The sequence below is a fragment of the Bolinopsis microptera genome, chromosome 6 (assembly GCF_026151205.1).
Source record: "Bolinopsis microptera isolate Bmic1 chromosome 6, MBARI_Bmic_1.0, whole genome shotgun sequence".
Classification (NCBI taxonomy): domain Eukaryota; kingdom Metazoa; phylum Ctenophora; class Tentaculata; order Lobata; family Bolinopsidae; genus Bolinopsis; species Bolinopsis microptera.
This window is the reverse complement of record NC_087077.1, coordinates 14,629,395-14,652,802: the sequence shown is the minus strand read 5'-3', so window position 1 is coordinate 14,652,802 and position 23,408 is coordinate 14,629,395. Positions and strand designations below refer to the sequence as shown.

At 36.6% G+C, this 23,408-nt stretch overlaps 1 protein-coding gene and 1 long non-coding RNA gene across 2 annotated transcripts in view; both read left to right on the top strand.

The window, feature by feature from the left end:
- The window catches only part of LOC134816347 (myosin-11-like), a 93,610-nt gene that overhangs the window by 15,199 nt on the left and 55,003 nt on the right, over positions 1-23,408 (top strand). The window contains 12 exon segments of the mRNA XM_063825147.1: positions 15,132-15,199; positions 16,487-16,575; positions 16,707-16,817; positions 16,965-17,094; positions 17,886-18,042; positions 18,829-19,016; positions 19,287-19,322; positions 20,090-20,251; positions 20,521-20,683; positions 20,959-21,041; positions 21,499-21,655; positions 22,840-23,111. Of these exon segments, the coding sequence (XP_063681217.1) occupies positions 15,143-15,199; positions 16,487-16,575; positions 16,707-16,817; positions 16,965-17,094; positions 17,886-18,042; positions 18,829-19,016; positions 19,287-19,322; positions 20,090-20,251; positions 20,521-20,683; positions 20,959-21,041; positions 21,499-21,655; positions 22,840-23,111 (1,605 nt within the window). The 5' untranslated portion in view covers positions 15,132-15,142.
- LOC134816957 (uncharacterized) lies at positions 9,827-11,680 on the top strand. The gene is made up of 2 exons (XR_010160451.1): positions 9,827-11,000; positions 11,407-11,680. It is a non-coding gene; the product is annotated as an uncharacterized LOC134816957 (long non-coding RNA).

Genomic DNA, 23,408 nt, shown 5'->3' with positions numbered 1-23,408 from the left:
ATTTACCTATAACACGCAGTAGCGACTTGTATAAATTTAACGATACTTAAATTCGTTAAATCATATATCATGTATATGCTCTGCTGAAATCTTAGTCTCCTTTAAAATAAGTCCTCCCATGAAATTGTCCTCCCATAGGCAATTGTTTGACTTAATTTATGGTATAATAGATTTTTCGTTCCTGAGGAAAGGGAATTTCGGCGGATATAGTAACACCAGAAAATATTGGTTTATGTAAATTGAGTTTACGTTGTTTATCAATGATTCGAGGGCACTGCAACGAGAATTAGAACAATTAATCAAAAATTACTGCCTAAACATTTAATGACCAAAACCTAACGAGCTTAACCTCTGTCACTCTTTTTCGGAGATTCAATATCATTTGACACAACTCTATGGATTAACTATATGATTTTTTAAAATAGGAAAACTAATCTGGTTGTATCCTAGCAGAACTGATTATTATATAATGCCTGTGCAAAAGCAGTAACTGGAAAATATAAATTTGATCACCTAGGCGACGATCTTGATAAATTGCACTGGCTTAATATACCTAAAAGAGTGATTTTTAAAATATGTCTCCTATCTTTTAAGGCTATTAATGGAATAGCGCCACTGTACCTTCAAGATATGTTTAAGTATGCTCACCATGGACACACTGTTAGGCTCATAGTCCCTTATCGTTCAACCAAGGGTTTTGGTGATCGTAGTTTTAGTGTGGTTGGTCCACGAGTTTTTAATGCACTACCAGACTCAGTTAAACAATGTTATTCTGTTGAGGCGTTTAAGTCCGCACTGAAGACTTATTTGTTTACTTTATCTGACACTGAGGTAGCAAAAATGTTTTATTAATAATTTTAACCCTCTCTTTGACTTATCTAAATTATATTAGCTTTTTGGAAGTTTTATGAACGAATTTATACATAGAACTTTATTTTGCTTTTGATATATAGTTTTAAAAGTATTTTTGTAAACTAGTTGTAGTGACACTGCTGAGTAAAAGTGTACGCTTAATAGTGGTGTTTTTAAATTTCAATTTTAATTAATTAATTAATATACGTTAAGAACAGTGTCAGCTGGAATATTCAAGTAAGGTCATTTGTGTGCTTTCTTTTACAACAGAAACAAGGAATTGAAATATCATTGTAAACTAAAACTGACAAGGGTAATCATAACATAACATTGTGCTCACAGTGTCACTCCATTCCTGAAAAAAGCCCATTTTCTTCCAATAAGACAACAAATAGAGTATAAGATTGCTCTAACCGTGTTCAAATGTGTCAACAACGTAGCTCCAAATTATATCACCAAATGCATCAACATTAAGAGTCAACCTGTACGTGTACTACGGACCTGAACAAGACTATTTCCTCCTAAATGTTCCTACTGTTTCAAATTATAGTAAAACTGAGAGAAGCTTTAGTTACTGTGGACCCTTTGTTTGGAATCAGCTTCCTTAGCAATTTGAGAACTTAACCGATATCGTCTTGTTTAAAAAGAGATAAATACGCATCTCTTTGAAAAAAGCATTCATATAAGTAGCATATACTTTTAATAAAACCCAACTTCTAAAAAACAGATCTAACCACGTGCGATCGTGAGTCACATCTATTTCAATATTATGTCGCTGAGTATAGAGCTAGTGGATCTCGGCACGCGTTGCAACTGGTGAAAGTCCTTTATCGATGTCCATTAGTTTAGTGCTCAGTGAAACCGAATTGTCATAGAGAGATAGTCCTGTGTGACTCCATGTGCGAAATGTTGCTGTGATCCATTCAGTCACATATATCATAGTTATTGAATGCTACTATATATGCAAGTGATATTTAGAGTCGGATATGATAGTCATATCTTAGGACTGATCTAATTTTGGAAGCTCTTATAGTTATGAGAAAATGAGTTATTGATATGAGGCTTTCAGGTTATTCTGTTAATAGTATTTAATACATAATCTGTAGTCTTTCCTAATTACGACACCAATTGAATAATGAAGTGATTTGTTTAGAGAATAAAATTTAGGTCGAAAAATTTGTCTTCCCCCCCCCCCGCCCCTTGGCAATTTCATTAAATCATACAACCTGATCTTTGAAGTTATCACAAGGGAGGTATCCATAGGATGTCAGCATTGGGCGGTACTACACAGGAACAGTAGCTCATTTAGCTAAGGTCACCATGGCTGTGACAGTTAGTCTTGAATGTCCAATGGTCAACCAGTTCTGCGATTTACAGGTAACATCTAGGAAATGAAATGAAATAATGAAATGAATAAGAATAAGATTAAGTTGAATGTGCTTATGATGGGACCCCCGGAGGGCAAGATCAGGTTATAATACTGAATGACAATTCTAATGACAACCCCAAAATAGGAAGAGATCAAGAGGCAGGTCTATAGGAAGAGCCTTAAATGTAGTAGAAACTGTTACCTACCCTCGAAGATGTATAAGTAAAGTAATAAAACAGCTCCCGCAGACTAATCTTTTTGGATGGAGATCTCGCTAGAGTAACATGTTACTTGGTTCAATCCAATACATATAAAATTAAAGAGTTTAAGAGTCCAAAATAGGAATTTAACACAAATATATATTAAATTCATTCACTGCAACAATCACTTCATAAAATCATGTAGGAGTATTGATAAGATTGAGTTCCAGATCACCTATATATTGCTGTGGATGCTAAAATCCTGACACCTCTATAACCCCTAAAAGAAACTATACATGTCATGGGTAATGGATATCATTAGTAGGTAGTTATTGCAAACAGAGTGCTACCAAGTGGCCATTATGATTTTCTAGAAATCAGAAACAAAAAGTAAAACTCTAATCAAAATGCTGAGCAGGATGAAGCAAAGACTTGAAGAAGAACTAAGAGACAACCAGAATGGCTTCAGACCTGGTTGCTCTACAACTTCGCACATTCTTGTTCTGTGAAGAATTATATAGGGTCTAAAGAGTGTGAAGGCCACTATGATGTTTATAGATTTTAATAAAGCCTTTGACAGTGTACATAAAGGTTTGCTTATTAAGATACTTAAAGCAAATGGTATACCAGAATACATAGTGCGATTGATCTACACAAACACAGTGGCTTAAGTAATCACAACTGCAGATGGTATTACAGGGGTCTTCGAGGTCCTGGTAGGATCAGGATTCGGGAGTACTGCAAAGAGACACCTCATACTTGTTCATCATCGTGATTGACTATATCATGACAGTGGCTATAGATGATGACTCAGACTCTGGGTTCACTCTTAAGCCTGCACAGGGTGTAGAGGATTTGTGCTGAAAATATCACATATGTCAAATTCTCAGATGATGGTGCCCTTATCACTGATATAATTGAATGGGGCAAAACCTACTCCTGGACAGGCTATAGGAAGCAGCAAAAAGTGTGGGTTAGTCTTGAACAACTCTAAAACAAATCTCATGACTCTAAACACTACAGAGGAAAGTAGACTTTAAAGCTGTTCTGGAAACAGCTGGAAAACGTACCTTGGGGGCATAGATATCAACAACTGAGAGAGACTTTAGAGAGACTTTTCAAGAGCAACTATGAAGATCCAAGAGCGTAGGATGCAACTAGCTTTGCCATATACACTGCCACCTTGAACTAGTTGCTAAGTGTGGGGTACTTAATGAACCTAACCATGGTGTGCTGAGCAGGGGAAGAACAGTCATAACTTATGTTGATAGCCTAAGGGCTGATACAGGTTTGAGTAACACTGGAGAAATCACGGGACTTATGGAGGATAGAAATCTATCGAGACAGTGCATCAATACTCGGACGCTGAAGCCTAAATTAAGAGAAGTTTAAAAGTTCACAATCATAATTATTATTTAAAATTGCCTCTAATAGCTACTGATAATCAGCTTGATAGTCGTCTTCCAGCCAGTTTATCAGAAATAAATAAAATGCAGAACCTAACAAAAGGACTAAAATAACTCCAAGATATTTTTTCATGAAAATTACTAAATTTGCATTGGCGCTCGATTCCAAAGGATTTTTGTTAATGATGCGTTGACAAAATGCGCGGCGCGGAAAAATTATCATTTGAAATTGTTTTGTTGTTCAAACATATTTCATAAAATAATCTATAATATATAGTTCTAATAGTGTATAAAAAAGAATAATCTCAAAATATAACACTAAACAGAGCAAAAACGAGGATCGCGCAAAAATCATATCTATTTTAACAATTTCCGGGATTTTGAACAGGAACCATGTTTATACATATAGTGTAATTAACAAATTACGCAAACCCTAAATTTATTGATCCATAAATTTTTAAATTCTTTATATTTTTCGTATATAAAATTATTTTTGCAAACTATTGACCGGGACTCTACAATTAAAAATTTATGGATCAAGATTTTAATGGTTTGCGTATTTTGTTTTCATATATTTAAATGGTTCCTATTTAAAATCGCGGAAATTGTCAAAATAGATATAATTTTTGCGCGATCCTCGTTTTTTTGCTCTGTTTAGTGTTATATTTTGAGATTATTCTTTTTTATACACTATTAGAACTATATATTACAGATTATTTATGAAATATGTTTGAACAACAAACAATTTCAAATGATAATTTTTGCGCGCCGCGCATTTTGTCAACGCATCATTAACAAAAATTCTTTGGAATCGAGCGCCAATGCAAATTTAGTAATTTTCATGAAATATATCTTGGAGTTATTTTAGTCCTTTGTTAGGTTCTGCATTTTATTTATTTCTGATAAACTGGCTGGAAGACGACTATCAAGCTGATTATCAGTAGCTATTAGAAGCAATTTTTAAATAATAATTATGATTGTGAACTTTTAAACTTCTCTTATTTAGGCTTCAGCGTCCGAGTATTGATGCACTGTCTCGATAGATTTCTATCCTCCATAAGTTCCGTGATTTCTCAGTGTTACTCAAACCTGTATCAGCCCTTAGGCTATCAACATAAGTTATGACTGTTCTTCCCCTGCCTCAGCACACCATGGTTAGGTTCATTAAAGTTACCCCACACTTAGCAACTAGTTCAAGGTGGCAGTGTATATGGCAAAGCTAGTTGCATCCTACGCTCTTGGATCTTCATAGTTGCTCTTGAAAAGTCTCTCTAAAGTCTCTCTAAAGTCTCTCTCAGTTGTTGATATCTATGCCCCCAAGGTACGTTTTCCAGCTGGTTTCCAGAACAGCTTTAAAGTCTACTTTCCTCTGTAGTGTTTAGAGTCATGAGATTTGTTTTAGAGTTGTTCAAGACTAACCCCACACTTTTTGCTGCTTCCTATAGCCTGTCCAGGAGTAGTTTTGCCCCATTCAATTATATCAGTGATAAGGGCACCATCATCTGAGAATTTGACATATGCGATATTTTCAGCACAAATCCATCTACACCCTGTGCAGGCTTAAGAGTGAACCCAGAGTCTGAGTCATCATCTATAGCCACTGTCAAGATATAGTCAATCACGATGATGAACAAGTATGAGGTGTCTCTTTGCAGTACTCCGAATCCTGATCCTACCAGACCTCGAAGACCCCTGTAATACCATCTATTCTGGTATACCATTTGCTTTAAGTATCTTAATAACTCTGACTTACTTCGCGTCCGGAGTATTGATGCGCGGTCTCCATAAAACTCTATCCGCCATAAGTCCGCCCATTTCTCCAGTGTCGTTTGAGACCCGTGTCAGCTCGTAGGCTATCAACATAAGTCATGGCTGGTCTTAATAAGCAAACCTTATGTACACTGTCAAAAGGCTTTATAAAATCTATAAACACCATAGTGCCTGTCACACTCATGGCCTTTAGGACCCTATATAAATTCTTCACAGAACAAGAATGTGCGAAGTTGTAGAGCAACCAGGTCTGAAGCCATTCTGGTTGTTCTCTTAGTTCTTCTTCAAGTCTTTGCTTCATCCTGCTCAGCATTTTGATTAGAGTTTTACTTTTTGTTTCTGATTTCTAGAAAATCATAAGACGTGGCACTTGGTAGCACTCTGTTTGCAATAACTACCTACTAATGATATCCATTACCCATGACATGTATAGTTTCTTTTAGGGGTTATAGAGGTGTCAGGATTTTAGCATCCACAGCATATATAGGTGATCTGGAACTCAATCTTATCAATACTCCTACATGATTTTATGAAGTGATTGTTGCAGTGAATGAATTTAATATATATTTGTGTTAAATTCCTATTTTGGACTCTTAAACTCTTTAATTTTATATGTTATTGGATTGAACCAAGTAACATGTTACTCTAGCGAGATCTCCATCCAAAAAGATTAGTCTGCGGGAGCTGTTTTATTACTTTACTTATACATCTTCGGAGGGTAGGTAACATTTCTACTACATTTAAGCTCTTCCTATAGACCTGCCTCTTGATCTCTTCCTATTTTTGGGTTGTCATTCAAGTAGACAGTTGGGGTAACCGATCTTCAGGCATTCTACTGACAAGTCCCAAAGCAATGCAGCTATTTTGTTGTAAGTATGTCAGTAAGGGAAGTTATTAATGCCCTTCTTAAAACATCCCTTGGACCAAGAGGAAGATTAAGTGAGTGTGTAATGTCACCAGACAGTAACCACCAACTCTATTCAAAGATTCAAGATCCACTTGTCACAGAAAAATTTCGAAGAGATATTTCAGTCTATTGTATTATTCATAAATTAAGGTGTTTTTATTACTAACTGATCTTGCTCGGGGTCCCTATTATGCAATTCACTTAATCTTTTCTTTACCTAGATGTACTGTAAATGCAGAATTCGGTTGGGACAATGGACATCAAGAGACTACTGTCACAGTTGGTGACTAGAGTAACTGAGCTATGATTCTGTGTAGACTAGATGTGGGACCGGCTAGGCTGTTCTCGGCTTATTGTGAGTACTTCCAAGTCAGGTGTAAAGATATAATGACAATACGTCCGAGGTGTTGTTTTGGTGTTGTGGACCACCCCCCCCCCCCCACCCCCCCCCCCCAACCCCCCCCCCCCCCCCACCACGGAAGGAAATCAAGTTCTACATCGTGGGTGTGACCTCCCGCAACGTACAGTTGTGAGTGTGGGATCAAGTAGTAACAAACGCGCACATTATTATTCAATTGGTTGATACCCATGAGTAATTACATAGTGCATATATGGACCACGAGCGTACTGTGATGAAGCTGAGTGATAATAAGAATACCATGAAAGCTTCATAATTAACTATTTTCAGATAGGAGGCATATAAATTCTTTCAAAATTAGGGAGATGGGAGGTCAAATCTAGTCCTAACTTCAGGATATATATAGGCATTCAATAACTATGATATATTGACTTGAAATTGAATATTATCACAGGGAAAATATAATGACAATTCTTGTTGACACTGAGCACTAAACTAATGACAGCTAAGTAAAGATTCAGTTCAAGCCATCTAAAGCGACTCATGAATATTGAATATGTACATTAGAATTATTTTTATGAAGTTTGGGTTTTATGATAAAGTTATTATATGTACTTATATGAATGCTTTTTCAAAGAGATGCGTATTTATTCTCTTTTTAAACAAGACGATATCGGTTAATGTTCTCAATTGCTAAGGAAGCTGATTCCAAACAAAGGGTCCACAGTAACTAAAGCTTCTCTCAGTTTTACTATAATTTGAAACAGTAGGAACATTTAGGAGGAAATAGTCTTGTTCAGTCCGTAGTACACGTACAGGTTGACTCTTAATGTTGATGCATTTGGTGCTACGTTGTTGACACATTTGAACACGGTTAGAGCAATCTTATACTCTATTTGTTGTCCTTATTGGAAGAAAATGGGCTTTTTTCAGGAATGGAGTGACACTGTGAGCACAATGTTATGTTATGATTACCCTTGTCAGTTTTAGTTTACAATGATATTTCAATTCCTTGTTTCTGTTGTAAAGAAAGCACACAAATGACCTTACTTGAATATTCCAGCTGACACTGTTCTTAACGTATATAATAATCAGTTCTGCCTAGGATACAACCAGATTAGTTTTCCTATTTTAAAAAATCATATAGTTAATCATAGAGTTGTGTCAAATGATATTGAATCTCGAAAAAGAGTGACAGAGGTTAAGCTCGTTAGGTTTTGGTCATTAAATGTTTAGGCAGTAATTTTTGATTAATTGTTCTAATTCTCGTTGCAGTGCCCTCGAATCATTGATAAACAACCGTAAACTCAATTTACATAAACCAATATTTTCTGGTGTTACTATATCCGCCGAAATTCCCTTTCCTCAGGAAACGAAAAATCTATTATACCATAAATTAAGTCAAACAATTGCCTAAATTGTTGTAAACTAAATTTCATGGGAGGACTTATTTTAAAGGAGACTAAGATTTCAGCAGAGCATATACATGATATATGATTTAACGAATTTAAGTATCGTTAAATTTATACAAGTCGCTACTGCGTGTTATAGGTAAATGTATGTGATGCTATGTAATTGATGTATGTAATGTTGACTCGTCTTTAAATAATTTCCCAGATCGAAAATATTTTAGTCAAAAAAGCTAGCTGAATAAATTTAAAAAAATTAAATGATATGGAAAAATGGTCTTAAAAATACGACTAATATTGTTGTTGACTTGAAATTAACAAAATTTGTGACTTATATTATGGTAACCATAATATTTATGGGAACCAAAGTTATTGTGAACCAAATTTTTTCAGGCATGGTGGGCTGAACATGGAGCTACCGAAAGCTGCGAATCATTTAGAAATAAATTCAAATGCAGCAGACAGACAGAAGCATTAGTTTGAGTTAAGTTGTAAAGCTTCTTTAAACTTTTTCATCACAAAGAGAAATTTGTGTTAATAGTAGTGGTAAATTTAAAGGGCGTGTTGGTAGACCTAATACAAACTTATATCAAATATGCTTGTTGATGACCTTAAATATAGAAACTTAGAACTTAGAAATTTGAGTGATTAAATGAAATAAGGGATATTGCCAGCTGTAGGAAGTGTTGGAAACTGTTGTACTAGGCACAGATTACGTAGTTAAGATGTTTTCTTAATGGAGTTCTATTAACTATGTATGATCCTGTTTTATAATAAGATTATTTGTATAGAGTCGTATATAATAATGTTTCTTCTTAGACTGCCAGAGAGCACAGAAGATGGCTACTAGACAGCTAAAATCGATACTTTACGAGCCACCAGGGGATGCCTTTTTTCGATGGATAAAGTAAGTGCACCGACTTTTGACGCTTAAAAAAGTAAAAAGGACTTTTCACAGAGATATTTTGGTACCATCTTATGATGGCCTCTCATATGTATCTTTCGCCTTTCGGATAAATTTATTCCGGTCAACAAAGTTTCCTACTCCAGGCCATTAAATTGCTCCGTCAAAAACGCTATTATACCGGAGTTTTATATAGTCAGGAGTTGGACGTTTTTCTGTACGCTTAGCTTGTCAATCTATGGTGTAGTTACCGTATAATATAAATGCTGTGAACACATTTTTCACTTGCTCGTTGACGAGGGTCACGTGATGGTAGGCGAATTTGTCAAGTTTATACGACTATTGTAATTGTACAATAAAATATTTATATTTTTGTATCCTTGTATCCGTGACCTCTGACAGGACACCGGTCATCTCGCCAATTTTCCCGGGAGAATCAGATCTCATGTCAACTAGCGCGTGATCATCCCGGCCTGGGTGGTCCACTTGTAATGTTGTCAAACGGGAACCTCGGCCTCGCACATCTGGTAGTGAAGTACTGATTACAGCTGCAGGTCCTCCAAATTCACGAAGTCCAACAAGTCCTTGTATGAGCCATCAGTGTAAATCACGGTACTTTTCTAATCATAATCGCTTAGCTTGGCATCATTCAATGGACATTTGTTGTTCAAAAGAAGAAAAGTCAAAAATGAGAGTGAACGGTGACTGCTTATTGCATAAGCTCTTAAATCTGCTAACCGTACATAGCTCACGCAGCTGTCTACAGTTGCTGGGCTCGTTCCGGGTCAGAAATTTAAAGTTTACTGCGGCGTGGGGCTACATCGTCGTTCTGCTGTCGTGTACATTTAAGAATGTGGTGTGGAAAGAGTTCTGACTTTTCCTGGAGTAAAGATATATGTCGGCCGTCTTTGTCACGGAGAAGTCTTTAAAGCTTTAAAGCTCTGAGCTTGACCTATTAAAAGACAAAAGATACATTTGCACGTCACGAGTAATGTGACCTACTGAAAAAAAATCGGGCAATTTGAAAATTTAGTCAAGTTCACACATGCACAATCAACCCCTCATTGGTGTGATCCTCTGATCCGGGAAATCGAGATGTCCTCTCACAAACAACAGTTATTAGTAACAAGCATAACACGATTTTCCAATCTATTAACGAAGTTTGAGCATTTAGGGTCAAAGCAGAGACTTGGGTCGATGTGAATCGGCTTAAAAATAACAAATTTGGGGTATCTTTATTTTACATCTTGGTCGAGACCTGTCACCAGCAATATGATTTCATGTTGCCTTATTCAGGCGGGCGAAACTCACGTTACATGCGATCTGATCATCTGACTCTCACGATCGAGATCGGTAGCTTTAACTCACCAGCTCCAACACGGTTTTTTAGACTTTTTTCGGTTTTTCGAGCTGCCCTTCTCCCCTGAGGCCACGATGAAAAACATACAATATATTATATCTTTATTCTTTATATGTTACATGCATTCCCCTGCAGTAGTGAAAAGTAAATTGTTTGTTTTATTTCAGTGTCGACAGCTCAAACTATGGTGGTATCTTATCGCTACAATGCTGCTAACTAGACTCTTGGATGAAGTTAAGTTGTTTTAGTCAGATGATCTACTTTTTGGCGTTTCCTACTGCCCTAGTTATAGTAGTTCAAGGTTTAACTGTAAATATAGTGTTAAGTAAGTTTCAATACTTCCCTGCCACCTTTTCAGACATTGCAGAGATGTGTGACCGCACAATTCTCAAACCGAAGAATCAAAAGGAGTTATTGATTTATCGGTATATAAAGTATGTATGCTTTATCAAACAAAGCCACTAGGTAAGCAAATTCAAATATTTTGACAGTTCATACTGCGGTTATACATTGCAGCCAATGCGCAGCAAACAAGAGCTTGCCACTGCTATAAGCATTCGTATTCGTAGCTTGTTTGAATCTCAAATTTATTCGAATTATCATAAGTAGCCGGAAGCCCGTCCTGCGGACGGAGTTCTTCAGCACAAAATCGATTCTCAAACATTTTAAATCTACCCTTTCTCATTTCTACTTCTTTTCCTTTCACAATTTTCATGTTTTTAAAAAACTTCTTACCCCTATCCATGTCACCTATGATTCATGCATTTCTAGCTTCTCGGACAGTGCTGTCTTTTCCCTCATTGGCAAATCCTGAAAGTTTTATGAAAAATATAGATCAGAGTTATGTTTGTTCTGCACGTCTGCATTTCAGGTATTCGTGACACAGTTTACGTGTGATGACGTGGGCATCTCTCAACACACTTTGCAGCATGAGCGACGGTGCCGTGGCGGGATATCTGGAAATGTAGCCTTGAGCTCAGTTTATTTTTCTCCGTCACCTCACCCGGGGGAGGGGGGGGGGAGCCAATGACTTTGGGTACTTTGGGGACAAGTGCAGAATTTCGCCAGCAATTTAACCTCAAGTCTCCAAGATTTTTAGCCCCCATTGGTACCCAAAAGTCTCCTTTAGAAGTCATTTAATAAAAGATAATATCAAAACTACATAAAACTCGCCAAAACTTTGGGTACTTATGGGGACAAATGGAAAATTTCACCAGCGATTTGACCTTCAGTCCCTATGATTTTCGTCCCCATTGGTGCTCAAAAGTCTCCATCAGTAGTCATTGCCCCCCCCCCCCCCCCCCCCCCTCATCCTGTGTCGGCTGTATTCAATTCTGATTGTACCACGGTTAAAAAATGCCAGTTAAATGTACCAACTCTCGTTTTATTTATTGTACCGACTCTCGCTCTTCGACCACGCTTTTCGTCTACTTAGCGTAGGGCGCGGTAATATTTCATGTAATCACGCACACACGTATCGCGCGCGATGTAGAAATAAGTGCAGCGCACATGGTCTTGTGGGTGACCCCCGTAATCCATGTGGTGGGGCAGGAGGGTCAAGCACTGTTTTTGTGGGTGACCCCCGTAATCCATGTGGTGGGGCAGGAGGGTCAAGCACTGTTTTTTCTGAAATGAACCTCCTGATCCATGTGGTGGGGCAGGAGGGTCAAGCACTGTTTCTGAAATGAACCTCCTGATCCATGCGGTGGGGCAGGAGGGTCAAGCAATGTTCTTTTCAGGTTGACCCTCCTGCGCCATTATACTTACCTAAATATCGATATCATGATCACAAATCAAAAACTGACTACATCTACAAAATAGGAGTGTCATGTTAACTATTTGAACATTAATATTATTTTAATTTTAACCCTCATGTTCAAAATTAACGTTTGGCTATAATAAATTGGTAAACAGTAAAGCACGCGTACTAAATTGAGGGATCTAAACTTACTATGAATTCTCAAACTCACACTACAAATGAAAAAATTAATCGTGATTAATAGTTTTCAATCGTTCGCAGCTTGGTGAGGCTCACTGGTGCATTTTGCCGATATTGCGAGAAAGATTATTTGATGCGCGGCTCGGCTCAGTAGTGCATTGCGCTACAAATAAAAAGGCTATTGTAGTTAATAAGCAATTTATCGGGCACACCTATCCCTATCACCTATGCTCAATGCTGTATGTGTACTGTGCAGCGTTAATTTCGAGCTTCTTGCAATTAAGGACCTGAGCAAAAAACGTTGCGAGCTATGAATCTAAATAATTTAACAAACTGCAACTGACCACGAGCCGCGCATCACTTAGCCATTAGCACAGGGATTGGGGTGCTAGGTTGCTCTATCCAGAGCCCTTGCGCTTGCAGTACAAGTGGCGCGCGCCCGCCTCCCGGCGGGCGCAGTCCACAGTGGCGCGAAAGCACACGGTTAGGTGAACGTGCTAGGTAAAATTGGGTCGTGCAATTAAATAATTTACTTTTACCTGTATACCACACAGCTGCAGTTATGTTAATAGTTTACAGCTTGTACTTGTTATTTTTTACTGGAAAATAAATGAAACGATGCGCCAAAACAAATTTTAGAGTAAAATTATTAATCCAACCATATTATGGTTTTTATACCTTCACTACTGACTGCAAAAAAGTACTTTTCAAATTGCGCGCTTTGCAATAAATTCTTTTAGATTTTATGAAATAAATGAAACTTTGTTGTAAATATATTTCACAATTAAATTGCAAAAAGGATGGTTGGTTTTTTCTTCTAAAAAGGAAGCATGAAAAATTAATTATCTGTGCACTTGTAGCGCGATGCACTACTGGGTCGCGCGCGCATCCAATAATGCTTTTTGCAACCAATTATGCAGATCGGCGAGATGCAAAGATTGATATCGTCAATCAATCTGTGTACCAATTTTATTTCTGTATATTGTTTAAATATTGAAAGATATAAGTTACAAAATAATTTAGTTTAAAATGGTCATATGATTGCTATTAAGATCACTGACGTTTAGTTGGGATCCATTGCATTCCCTTCTTCAACACTTGCTCTCATGTCTGCTGTTGATGCGAATCGTACAAATCACGTTCTTCTTTTTAAGCACACATCCTGGTCGTCGGGATTGAGGGTGGTCTTATTAATTCATTTTAAGATTGAACGCAAAATTATGATGCTCCTCTATCAGACTATAGTCTGGAATTGATGTTTTCTTATTTTGAGTACTCACTTACATATGTGTACGTAAGGGTACCCTTTACTAACATGATTTGGCAACCATCTGGCAACTTCTTGGAAGAATCGATTGGTAAATGGTAATGTTTGAATTTATAAGGGAGTAAAGCTTGAATGATCTTGCTTTTTCGATTTCATTCTGCTGTTTTTAATATCTGGCACCTATTTCCCTCTACCCATATACCTATCTGTTTCTACTGCAGCTCTTTGATGTTCTTATCCAGAAATAAATATCTTGTTTTCACTTTGGACGAACAGAAACTTGGCTCTGTCAAGTACACTTTCTACTCTAGTGCCTGGGTAGTAAGCAAAGGCGGGATTCGTCTTGCACAGGAGGCTCCATCAGTCCATCATCCTGAAAGTTCCCTAGAACCATATTCGGCATTATTATTATTTTTATTATAATTATTATTAAATCTAAAATAGCTAATAATTTAATAAATTATTAACAGGCCCCTTAACGTGGGCAATAATATACGCTTTATAAATTATATAAACAAATTGAAGTCTATTTTCCAATGTTGTTAAGTGTCTCTTTAGATCTGTTTTGGTCTTTCGTGGGAGTTCCCACATTTGTTGGTTGAGAATGCTCAACATAACATACATGGTGCTTGACTGCTTTATTGACCCGGACAGGCACCGGCGCGGGGGCAGACATCCCAACACCAGTGCGTTGGGACATAGTGTTGGTCTGCTTCAGGACGTGTTAGATCCTAGAGAAGCCGCCATCCCCTCTACTGCTTTAGCTCAGCGGCAGCATGAGCCCTGGTTTCCTGCCACATTGGTACCTCTGAAAGTACAGAAAAGTGGTGGATTTCGGGGTCCAGGATACTCCTTCTAACCTCTTTGTTCTTTATGGTGGTAATATTTCTCTGAGATGTTTGCAGAGTCTTTATTTCATGATCTTTCTAGTCGGATAAATCCTGGAGAGCATCATTTTGTCCCCAAAGAAATTCGACTCTCCTAATGAATGCTTTTTGTGTGCTGCTTTTTGTTAACACTTCATCTAGATAGGAATGTGAGTCTGCCCCACCCAGCTCTTCTTTCAGTTGCAGGTAACTGGTGTCTTGCACCTCCAGACACATATTCGGCATAGCAAACCAACCTTATCTGCTTACCGTGGTCTGCTCATCTTTGAGTCTCTATCAATAGAGGTGGTCATCCCCTATTATTGTAAAGCAGTTCAAATATACTGTTGTAAGTTAATTACATATATATTATGTTACAACCTCAATCATTGTTGCTAACAACCTCACAGTTTCTTAGGCTGACAAGGAGGGACCAAAGTATTATATTTTAATTATAATATCTTACTGATTGAGTGATAAAATTGTTCTAGATATCAATTATTAACCTAAAATAAACCTATCAGCTAACAGTTCAATGTATTCAGAACCACGGACTTCCGTAAACCCCAAATACAAACTTGCTGCGTATAAGGTATATCTAAACCATAATTGAGATTGAGGGCATCTTGCTCCTTTGTCTGGAGCATCCTTGATAAGCATATGAGATTGATCATCTATGCTTTTTTTACCCATTTCATGCATGCTAACTTCTTATTTTCCCTCGAATTTTCTTTATCATATAACGGTTTATAAGCCATTCAATCTCATCATCATATTTCAGAGGCTTAAAAAATTATAATTCAGTCAAATTCATTGGAAAGGTGAGCAGTCAGTTTTATCTTGAAAGCTGAACTTTAATGGTACAACATTTTTTGTTTTTTGGGCTTGCTTTACATAAATTCAGGTACCTGTTAATATTAATATGAAGTTCTCACTTGTGAAAAACAGGTAAACGACAGTCCCAGTTAAAATTCATATTCTAAGTTACTTTATATAATATAATTATTTATAATATAGTTTTAAACTAATTACAACACTAAAAATCTATTACATTTATTGAAAATTATCTAATGTAACATGATGGAAATATTTTAAACGGGTCGTATCCTGTCCAAACCCAGGATGCATAACATGAAGAATTTGTTGTAACTTTGTATGAAAAGCATTTATAATGATATAGTTTCTCTGCTTCCGTTTTAGAAATTTTGTTTTATAACTTTTATGTTCATGATTCACTCACAAGTCACATCTCACCATCAGAAGAATCTTTATATATTTATTATATACGTTTAGTGTAAATTATATAATATATTATGTTGATAAATCCTCATTGGTATTACAACCTAAGAATTTAAAATAATACCTTAACATATCGGTTATATTATGTAAAATTGCCGTTCAGTACATATATAAATATGTTACTGTCCAATTGCATGTCAACATTTCACTTTTGATTAGAAATGACATAATCGAATGGTTGATAAGAGTACCTTAAATAATTGAGTAATCAGAGAAATAGCAAAACAGCCAATTCCGGCAAATTGTTGTGGTCACAACTTTTGGGGCGAGTTATCAACAAGTTTCAGTGCCTGCATGGCTTTAAACAACATTGCATTATAGATTGAAATATTTTTACAATGCATTCATTAAAATTCAGTAAATTTTTAAAAGTTGCAAGTATCATTTTGACTGGCCCAGCCTATTATTTTAATCTTCTAGTCAAATATAGCTTTGTTTTGGTTATTCCCATTTTGATTGATCTTTTTTCTACTCAGATCCAGATGAATTGTTTTTATTATAACAATTCAACACTCTTTCATCAAAAATATATCGTTACAGAAAACTTCATAATAGTTTTATTACTTGGCAGTCCCACCAGGGTATGTCCGACGCTGCCCTAAAGTATCTTGTTGCGGAACGGTCACTTGCACTCAATGCTATATCACAAGCTGAATGGGCCGAGAAAAAGTAAGTTGTCGATATTGTGGTGGTTTCTTCTCGAAAGGGAACATGTCAAAACAAGCTAAATAATTTTATAGGGTTATGCTGCTGATTTAGTTCTTTGATTTGATTAACTTCTGACTGTTCACGTGATACAGGTACATTTGGGTGCCACACACTGAACATGGGTTTGTAGAGGGACAGAAGATCGAAGAGCTTGGAGATGAGATTAACGTACTCTTCGCTGATGGATCCACTGCTTGTATCAGGTGTGTTTTTCTTAAGTGTTTCTTAATTGTTTCCTACTTGGTCTAGCAAGTGGAAGTGAAATGTTACTTCTATGATATTTCTATTGTCATATCTTTATTAATCGGAATACTATACACCTATTTACACCCAAAATCTCTCCCTCCCAGTGCGGATGATGTACAGAAGATGAACCCGCCAAAGTTCGACAAGGTGGAAGATATGGCAGATCTAAGTGTGCTCAACGAGGCTAGTGTCCTTCACAACCTCCGGGACAGATTCCAGTCTGACCTTATCTACGTGAGTTTTCTTAACGTTTCTTTTCTTTTTTACACGAGTTTGCTACAGGTACAACGTCTGATCAATAGTCATGATAGCTATAGGTTTCAAATTTTCATCATAATTATCTATACTAACCAAACACTAAAATTCCACATTTAAACCTACCTACTATCATTGCCTCATAGCATATTATATAATATAACAATCAGCTTACTTTTACATAATGGTGAGTGATGTCATGTTAGAACTAACTTACTAATAGGAGACCTCAGCAACATCAGCACGTCACTCCCGTAAATTGCAATGCTGCTGTAACCGGATCGTTATGAGTGGACCTGACATATTGATGTAATAATGTCATACTGTATACATCCACCAGTGAAATTCTATATGTGTGATGTGTACAATAGTCCGCATGTTGTATATATGTTTCCTAAGCGGTACCACGTGTCTTGTCTCTTGTTGGTGAGTATCACGTGTCTTGTCTCTTGTATCACGTGTCTTGTTTCTTGTTGGTGAGTATCACGTGTCTTGTCTCTTGTTGGTGAGAATATTTGGAAAGTTCTGGGAGTTTAACAGTGGTTATTTTATGACGAATTAAGCATCTGACTATTCTGTCGGCAGAGTGAGATAAAAATGAGATAGAATTCAAGACTTAAGGTATTCCAATTATGACCGTAAAACTGTCGCCGGAACATTTGGTAAAGACCCCGGCGCCTTTTGCTTACACAAACAAAACACACAAAAAAGAGTACATAATTATGTGACATATTTCTACACAAAAACACCAACATTTCCTTTCATTTCAGACATACTCCGGTCTGTTCTGCGTGGTGGTCAACCCCTACAAACGACTTCCTATCTACACTGAGAGAGTAGTGGACATGTACAAAGGAAAAAAGAGATACGAAGTGCCGCCCCACATTTTTGCTATTACTGATAACGCCTATAGGTCTATGTTGCAAGGTAAATTGTAAATAATTTTGTTTAAATTATAATTATTATCACAGCTTTAATGAAGAAATTTAAGGAATTTTGAATAATTCAAGCCTGGAAAAAGAAACGTGAAATTTTCTCGAGGATGTTCAAGGAGCTTCTTTAAATAATTGAAGTTCTTTGTAATGCTATATAAATGCGGAAATGTCATATAATGATATTGCTATACTACCTCAATTAGTAATAATGTTAATTTATTCTATGAATAGGCACACAATATTATATGTAGTTAACCTTATACGGCAATCTTTGTTAGTACAGTGCCTTATAAAGCAATGCTGAATGCAGTTATTGTGGATCTAATTCCGAATGACAACTGTATAATATGCAGTATAATATTGTGATATACACAGACCCACCCTTCCCTCGGAGCTTGACACTGTCGTACAACTAAATGATCTTACTCTCTTACAAGAGCTTTGTTTAAAATCAATCTGTATATTGCATGACGGCTAGCGAGCTATTCCTTTCCGCAATCAAATGCATTACTTAAGTACATACAGTATGCGTTAATCATAATTATCTGATTCTGGGATATAATCACATATTTTTCATAATCTCAATCAAAAGCATTTTAAAACTGTGCAAACCTCAAATTTTAAAATATCATCTGAATCTAGGAAAATAATAAATCACACCATGGCAATATAATAGAATTTAAAACAGCCGTCTTGCCACAATTTTGAATAATTGATGACGTCACAACTACTTAATGACGTCACAACTACATAATGACGTCACGACCCACCTCCGCAGACCGTGAGAACCAAACTATCCTGTGTACTGGAGAATCAGGAGCGGGAAAAACAGAGAACACAAAGAAAGTTATCCAGTATCTTGCCAGTATTACCAGTAGAGGAGGATCTGCTTATTTGACCGATACAGCTGTTCAGAATGGAGGGCCCGTGTCTCCTGTCAAACCTAATGTAAAAGTTTCAGCTAAGGTAAGAACTAAGAAGTTTGTATAATAAGCCTTGTGAAAACTTGAAATAGTGATGTCGAAAATACTCTTTATGTTGCGCTAAAGTAAACAACCGATGCAGATGCGAATACATTTTTAATGTGTAGCCGTGAATTCTCAGTACTAATTTTGTAAGTTCTCAGTACTAATTTTATAAGTTCATTTCAGCTTAAATTTTTGATATCATTGACTCACCAGTTTTGAGATATTGTTGTTGTTTTGAAGTATTATTATCTTATATCTCTTGTGTTAGGGCAGTATATCCTGTTTCCCATTCCTTACAGAAGAGGTAGTATTATCACCACTCTTAAACAGAACAAGTTGACCACGGTTACTATGGTTACCATGGTTACTACTTGTGCCTGGTCGCCTTGTTTTATTATGCATGTTGCCAGCATTTCAGGGACTGTCATTTGCTTCAAAGTTTAGATCAAATCTTCAGTTTTTTTGCATGTAAAAAATGGGACATCTCTTCAATGAGCCTAACTTCGCCTAAAAGATTGTACTTACTTACCTCACCACTTACCCTCCTTACTTACTTACCTCACCACTTACCTCCCTACCCTCTTATAGTCTTTACTAAACACATAGTAATAGTATAATAGGGAGGGCGAAATGGATACTTTTATATGTTACAACATTTTTCTTATCACATTAAGTGATGCCTACACCAAAGGGAGGAATGATAATTACAGGGCCTTTGAAATAAGACATCTGTGCTATCCGTGATGGATGAAAAGTTATGTGGTTTTTTCGAAAATTCCTATGACACATTTTTCTTAAGTTCGTCCCACGTCGGTTCCGGTCTTTGATAATTAGCAGTAAAAGGTGTGTTCCTCTCTTGGACATTCTCTACATATATATTCCCTAATTTACAGCCGGATGTGTCACAGACACAACCTTACAAAAATCAGTAGCATCGAGGTGCTTTAAGATTAATCACATAGTACGAGCATTTCTTACATACCTCGCATATTTCTCTATATAATTTTCAGCATGTTTTCGTGCATTTTCAGCACATAATCACATATATTATCAGTACTGACATATTTTCAGCAAAAAGCGCTGATGAAGAGGAAAAGCTCGATGTCGCTGAACGCTAAAACAGGAGCTCAAGTTAATATGGGTGATCTGGAGCTGCAGCTTCTGCAAGCTAATCCTATCCTCGAGGCGTTCGGTAACGCTAAAACAGTCAAGAACGACAACTCCTCGAGATTCGTAAGTATATACATGACACATACATAGAATATAGATGTAGTATTTAATGATATTGAATTGGGATGTGATGAATATTATTTTCACGTGTAATAGCGATCTTTATCATCAGCGATCAGCTTCAACATGTTAAATTTACCATACAAATGCATGCTACATGCATAACTCTGAACCTATTTATAATTCATAATATCTCTAATCCTAACGGGGTCTTGGTCGATTAAAGCGGTCCTTTTACAACATGTTTCTTAACAGACTCATGCTGTTCGCAGGGAAAGTTTATCAAGATCACATTCGATGTATCAGGATACATATCAGGAGCTAATATTGAGACTTATCTGCTGGAGAAAGCAAGGGTTATTAGACAGGCTCTAAATGAGAGAACTTTCCATATCTTCTATCAGATGCTCTATGGTGCTACTAAAGAAATGAAAGGTTTGTTGAGTATCTTTGTCATCCTCTTAGTCATTGCTGCCAGTTGCATTGGTCATGCTCATTCATTTAACTCTGATTAATTATAAACTAATTTATGTTATTATCTTAACTTTTGATTTGCCACGTATCCTTGAAAAAATGCCAAGGTAGCTGTAGGTGATGATGACATTGAAAGTGCTTCGGCGAACTTTAAAACTTAGTCGTTAAACTTAATTTTTCAATCAACTTAGTTGTTAAACTTAACGTTCGACAATAATATTGAATGTTTCTTTCAGAAAAATTCTTACTGGAGGATATAAACGAGTATCCGTTCATTTCAAACGGACACGAGTCCATCGCCGGACAGGACGATTCACAGGTACTTCCCCCTATTATAGTCGATATAAATTACACTCGATACGCTTGGCGATTGTTTATGTTACACAAAGGTGTGTTTTAAAATACTGATATAATTCTTTTGCCCGAGCTCCATCTCTGGAGGGATAAGGTCATTGATCAAGTTTAGAAACTAATGATGTGTCACACATACTACTCATGTGGATTGTACTTCTTTGTACAATGTACAGGATATCAAGTTTTAAAATGTCTCAACTCGCTCAGGTCCACTACCAATGGGCAGTGTATGCTAATAGTGTATCATAATAGTGTATCCTAATAGTTAACGCTAATATCATCAGTACGCGATGATCTTGAAACATGATCTTGCTTTCGCAAACGGGTATTTGCAATTATAGTCATTCGACGTAGATCGTGCAGGCAAAACGATAAACCAATTAACTAATCGCCAACTAATTAACTAATCGCACAATTTCCAGGACTTCCTGGACACGCTGGAAGCTCTAGAGATAATGCAAGCTGCACCCGAAGAGATTGAGACTATCCTAAAGGTGGTCAGTTCTTGTTTACTGTTTGGTAACGTTGAGATCAAACAAGAGAGGAATTCTGATCAAGCCATCCTTACTAACAACACAGGTGACTAGACAAGAATTTATGTTTCTGCGCTCAATTCGAAAGATTAAATTTGATCTGAATTTAGATTATTTTGTCGTCGCCATTCATATTTTTTATTTATTTGTTTTCTGGTTTATAATATAATTGAACAAGGGATTACATGTAGTACACGACTAGTATAGGAACGATGTAGACTGGATTAGAAGGACAAACAAAGAATTATCACATTATTAATCATCATTATGTCTAGTAGCTTTACACATCATAGCGCTGCTTGGAATGATGATGTTATGTTTAATGTTGATAATTATGATAATACAGTGTATGGTATGAGATATCTGGTCATGAAAAGAATGTTAAACATGTAGTGCTATATTGTGTTTCAGTCGGCCTTTTGATCCTACCCAAAGTGATATCTTAGCAATTCTCAATTCATCCAGGGAAAGTAATGTGTCTGAGAAGCTTTAATGATCAAAGAAGTTCTTAAGTTAAGATATTTTTACAAGACTTAGAGAATACCCATCTTAAAGGTAATTGACTTCAATTGTTGGGACCAGGGGGAGTATTTGAATGACGTAAGAGAGCTATATTAAGGTATATTCTTAGAACTAAAATATCTTACCAATACCACACTCTCGGACCGTATTCTGTCGGTATAGCAATGAGAGACATGAGATAAATGAAAATAATCAATTTAATGTACTAACTCTGTAGCTGTCGCGCCACGATCACGCCGGACTGAGCTGAAGAATATTATATAATGATCCCGAATATCTTTCAGCCGATTTAGTATTTTGGTATTTTTAGACCTTATCTGATCCGGTTCATACTCAATATAAAGTAATATAATTCGCTGTATTTGACACACAGTTATTAGGCAATATAAGTTATTAGGCACTATAGCGGTGTTATTGCAGCGTTGACTGCAAGACTGACCGTTCCAAGTAGCCGTTAAACCTATATTTCCGCGGTAAAACGTCATTCCCAGAACCGGTTTAAGTTCGTAAAAATCGAGATTTTGCCCGAAATAAGTCGGTTTGGTAATCTGAAGATTTAATGCTTGACGCAATGAATATGTACAATATACATAGGAGGATGTTTCACTATTATGTACAAAAAAGCTGATCATTGTATGAAAATAATATTATTACTTTCCTTCTTTTGATATGAGTTTACAAGATCCTCTAATCTATAAATTGTTTCAGTAACCCAGAAGATTTGCAAGCTGCTCGGAATGCCAGCAGTTGACTTCGAGAAAGCCCTCCTAAAACCTCGCATAAAAGTAGGACGAGAGTATGTTGTAAAAGCCCAAAATCAGGACCAAGTCCGGTTCTCTTGTGAGAGTATTGCTAAGGCAATATACGAGCGAACCTTCAAGTGGGTCTCTCAGAAGATCAACAAGGTGCTGAGCAGAAACCAGTTCCAGGGAGCAGCCTTTGTGGGGATCCTGGATATTGCTGGCTTTGAGATCTTTAGGGTGAGTCAGCTGTGTAGTCAGTAGTGTGCTGTTTTGTGAACTTTTCACTGCTAATTAATTATAAGAGAGCGCTAAATATAGCTGTACTCAGTTCGTCAGAAAAAGAAAAAAAACAAATTTAATATTGTCCTCCGCCTTTATAAACACCGCCATCAAGTTGGTTTTTATTTGTCACAGTGGCGTGATCCAATCCCGTAAAAGTTATAATGTTGTGTACAATATTTGATCAATTGATGGTTCTTTAATTGTTTGTTGTGCGTCACACATGTATTATTTATTAACAAATGTTAAAACCAC